Here is a 4,151-nt window from a genome sequence, read left to right as displayed (position 1 = left end):
TGTCTCTCTCTGTTTTTCTGGCGAGCACACGCGCCCTATAGCAAAATCCTCTTCCCCCACCAAAAAAATAAATAAATAAATAAATTAAACAATAAATATTGGAGGTGAGCTGGAGGATAAACAGCTCCCTTGTCCTTAAAAAGCCCCCTGCCCCAGATTTGAGAACTGTAAGGATCACCCCAGATGGGAGAATCGAACGATTCCACCTGCCGACGGGGATCAAGGGGATCCAACGTGGGGAGCATACTGGGATGGCGGGAGGGTTCCAGAGCATTCTGGCCCAGGTCAGCAGGGGTGGGCATCCCTCCTTCTCCTCCTTCTCCTCCTCCTCCTCTCCCTTCACCAGCTGGAAATACTTTCCTTAACCCCCTGGTACTCCTTTTGAATATATGATCCTTGCCACCATCATTGCGAACTGCATTGTCCTGGCATTGGAGCAGCATCTGCCCGACGACGACAAGACCCCGATGTCTGAACGGCTGGTGAGTGGCGCCTCCTGGCGGGTTTCCCCTTCACTTTAGTGGCGCCTTCATTGAGGGAGGAGAGCGGGGAGCAGAGTGGGTTTTCCATCATGGAGCCAAGAACTGGATTTTGGGAAGCCTACCTTTCCATCTTACCACATTAGTTTATTTATTTTTTAACACACATGTATTTATTTAATTCCATTTGTTATTATTAGTTTTTAATTTTTTTTTTGGAGAGGTTTTATTCATTATAGGGTGTGTGCACTCACCAGACAGAGAGAGACAGAGACAGAAAGCGAGAAATCACCCCCCAGGGGGGATGGCCACGCCACAATCCCTTCTCCTCCATCCTCCTCTCAGGATCTTGGGCATGCACGCACACGCGCCCGGCATGAGTTTAAGCCACCGGGTCCAGGACGCGAACTGCAGTCAACTACGTAGGAGTCCAGCGACATAGCCATTATGCTAACTCCTGGTCCCACCCCCTCCGCCCCGGCAGTATATGAAAAAGAAAAAGAGGAAAAGCAAGAAGAGTAGAGGTACCAGTGACAAGCTGATATGGGGGAAAATGCTCACAAGGGCACAGAGAGAATGCGGAGGTCTGGGAAATACCAGCACGACCGGGGAGAGGAATCCATGTGGGAGTTCTGACGGCGCTGGAGTTACCTGTGGGTTAGCGGCACGTGTGACAGACTGGCTCTCAGGTGGAGGCGGGTGGGAGGTGCTGCAGAGGGACAGGAGGTGAGAGCCCTGGCCAGTGTCCAGCCAGGGCGGAAATCGTACCCCTGTACTTTGACACCCTGAGTGCCGACGCCGGGGCGTGCCAGCTGAGAACCATCTGCCACCGTCAGACCTGGGAAGCAGGTCGGTGCACGGGAGCCAGCCTCCAAGGCCAGACTGCTGTGTGTGACCGTTGGCATTACACCTGTGGGACTTCCCGTCATCACAGAGACATCGTTACATTGGAACTGTCCACGGTGGTGGCCACTAAAGGCCGCTAGTGTGACCGCCCAGCAGTTAGCATAGTGGCTATGTCGCTGGACTCCCATGTAGTCGACTGCGGTTCGAGTCCCAGACCCGGTGGCTTAAACTCATGCCAGGCGCATGTTCATGCGTGCCTAAGATCCCGAGAGGAGAATGGAGGAGAAGGGATTGCGGCGTGGCCATCCCCTCTGGGGGGCGATTTCTCACTTTCTGTCTCTCTGTCTCTTTCTGTTTTTATGGCAAGCAAAAACCTCGCCAAAAAAAAAAAAAAAAGAAGAATGTATTTAATTCTATTTACTTATTTTTATATCTTTTAAAAATTGTTTATTTAATTTTATTAATGATTATTATTATTATTATTTCTTTTCATGCTCATCAGAGAGACAGAAAGAGAGAGTGAAGGGGGGGGATGAGAAAGTAAGCCACCAGGTCTGGGACTCGAATCGCGGTCGGCCATTTGGGAATGTCTAGTGCCTTAACCACCACGCCCCTACGGGTCCCCCTCAATTATTATTTTTAATTTGTTATAGGGTACATGTGCTCACCAGAGAGAGGAAGTGAGAAAGCAAGCTGCCAGGTCTGGAACTCAAACTACTGTCAGCCATGTGGGAGTCCAGCACCTTAACCACCATGCCACCTGCTGACCCCTGTTGCTGTTTTTAAATTTGCTATAGGGCATGTGTGCTCCCCAGAGAGAGACAAAAGAGAGACAGAAAGGGAAAGTAAGAAAGCAAACCACAGGGCCAGCAGGTTGCACAGTGGTTAAGGGCGCTGAACTCCCACATGGCCGACTGTAGTTCGAGTCCCGGACCTGGCGGCTTCTCAGGTTCTCTTTCTCTCTCTCTTCCTCTCTCTCACTCCCCCTCTGGTCAAATTTAAACAAATAAATAAATGAAAAGGTAAAGAAAGTTTAAAAAATAATAATAATACAAGAAAAATTAAGGAAACCACCATGTCCAGGACTCGAACCACAGTCAGCCAGGTTTTAGTCCGACGCCTTTACCACCACACCACCTGCTGACTGCCAGTGTGTTTTCCCAGCTGCCTGGCTAGAATTCAAGCTAGAGTCGACCAGGGTGGAATCCAGCTCCCTTCACCACGAGGTACTGCAAAATCCTGTTTCCACAAGGATGTCAGTAAACAGCCCCCCACTGGGAGGTGGTGTGTGCCAGAGGGTCTCGGGAAGTGGGCATTTAGCGTGGTTTCCTGGTCATGCCCCACCCAAGAGGCTGACCTTGCTTTCTTCTGTCCCTTGCAGGATGACACGGAGCCATACTTCATTGGGATTTTTTGTTTCGAGGCTGGAATTAAAATCATCGCCCTCGGTTTTGCTTTCCACAAAGGCTCCTACCTGAGGAACGGTTGGAACGTCATGGACTTCGTAGTGGTGCTAACAGGGTAAGTGGCGGTGCAGCCTGCTATAGGAGCTCACCGAGCGGTTCGAAGGCTTCCGGAATGGCATGGTTGGCGTGGTCCAGGCGGTGCTCAGCAAGGGCCGAGTCCCTGTGTTCTTCTTCCGTACGCATCTGCCTTCTCTCTCTGCTAGATATTGCTGCCGACGCTTTCTGTTACAATGAAAAATAATAGCTTCTTCCCATCGATGGCTTTCATGGTGTTTGTGCGCATCCTCTTATTTAATCTTCGTAACTACCCAATGAATTAGGAGATATTAATATTCCCATCAGACCACGGAGGAGTTCCAAGCTCAGAGAATCGCTTGCCTGAGGTCACCCAGTTGGTAAAGCGAGGGAGGTGCATTAGAAATGTAAGGTTCTGGAGTTCTGGAACTCCTCTGGAACTAGTCGGTGTGCAGGGTCTTTTGCTTTGCTTGGGGTGTTCTTAAATTTGAGGTGATTAATGTTGGTGAAGAATTTCTGGGTGCAAGGGATGGTGGTTATGCCTGGGGAGAAAATTTGAATAAGATAAAGTCTGTGCCTTTTTTTTTTTTTTTTTAAATTTTCATTTACTCATTGTACATCTTGATGGCCGATAGTGTGGTTTTTCTAAGCATGCATGTGTACACGTATGGGCAGTGTCTTGAAGGCATTTTCAGATCATGGTTGAAAGGAGAAATGAAACGTTTTCTTTTGAGAAATCTCACTGGGGTCCTTTGAGGTGCTTTAACAGAAGATCCCAAACTCAGCCCAGCCACAGTGGCCCAAGTGGTGGGGTGCCATCGTGTGAAGCTGAGGCCACAGAGGAAGCCCAGGTTTTGATCCAAGCCCAACCTACATAAGCTGAACATGGCACATGTGTGCCTGTCATCCTGGCTAGGCTGGCCCAGAGCGGGTAAAGGTGAGCACTTGTTAGAAATACCTCTGTCGGGCCAGCAGAGGCCTTGGTGGTTAAGGTGCTGGATTCCCACATGGCTGTCTGTTCGAATCCTGGACCTGGAAGCTCAGATCTCACACCAGGTATGCGTGCGTGTGTGCCCAACATCCCAAGAGGAGAATGGAGGAGAAGAGATTGCAGCATGGCCAGCCTCCCTGGGGGAGCGATTTCTCACTTTCTCTCTGTCTCTCTCTGGTGAGTTCATGTGCCCTATGGCAAATACTTTAAAAACGTATCCCTCTTGGGGCTAGCAGGTGGCTTGGTGGTTAAAGGTACTGGATTTCCACATGGCTGACCACAGGGTTTGAATCCTGGACTTCGGGACCAACAGTTGGTGTAATGGCTGTGTCACTGGACTCCCATGTAGTCTAC

General features: G+C 49.8%; 1 protein-coding gene across 1 annotated transcript in view; it reads left to right on the top strand.

The window, feature by feature from the left end:
- Positions 1–4,151, top strand: part of CACNA1A (calcium voltage-gated channel subunit alpha1 A) — a 335,330-nt gene that overhangs the window by 54,930 nt on the left and 276,249 nt on the right. The window contains exons 2-3 of the mRNA XM_027776775.1: positions 377–482; positions 2,707–2,846. Coding sequence (XP_027632576.1) covers positions 377–482; positions 2,707–2,846 — 246 coding nt within the window. The remainder of the gene's footprint in view (positions 1–376; positions 483–2,706; positions 2,847–4,151) is intronic.

The sequence above is a fragment of the Tupaia chinensis genome, unplaced genomic scaffold, assembly GCF_000334495.1.
Source record: "Tupaia chinensis unplaced genomic scaffold, TupChi_1.0 Scaffold138060_1, whole genome shotgun sequence".
NCBI classification, from domain to species: Eukaryota; Metazoa; Chordata; class Mammalia; order Scandentia; family Tupaiidae; genus Tupaia; species Tupaia belangeri.
This window is presented reverse-complemented; position numbering and strand designations above follow the sequence as displayed.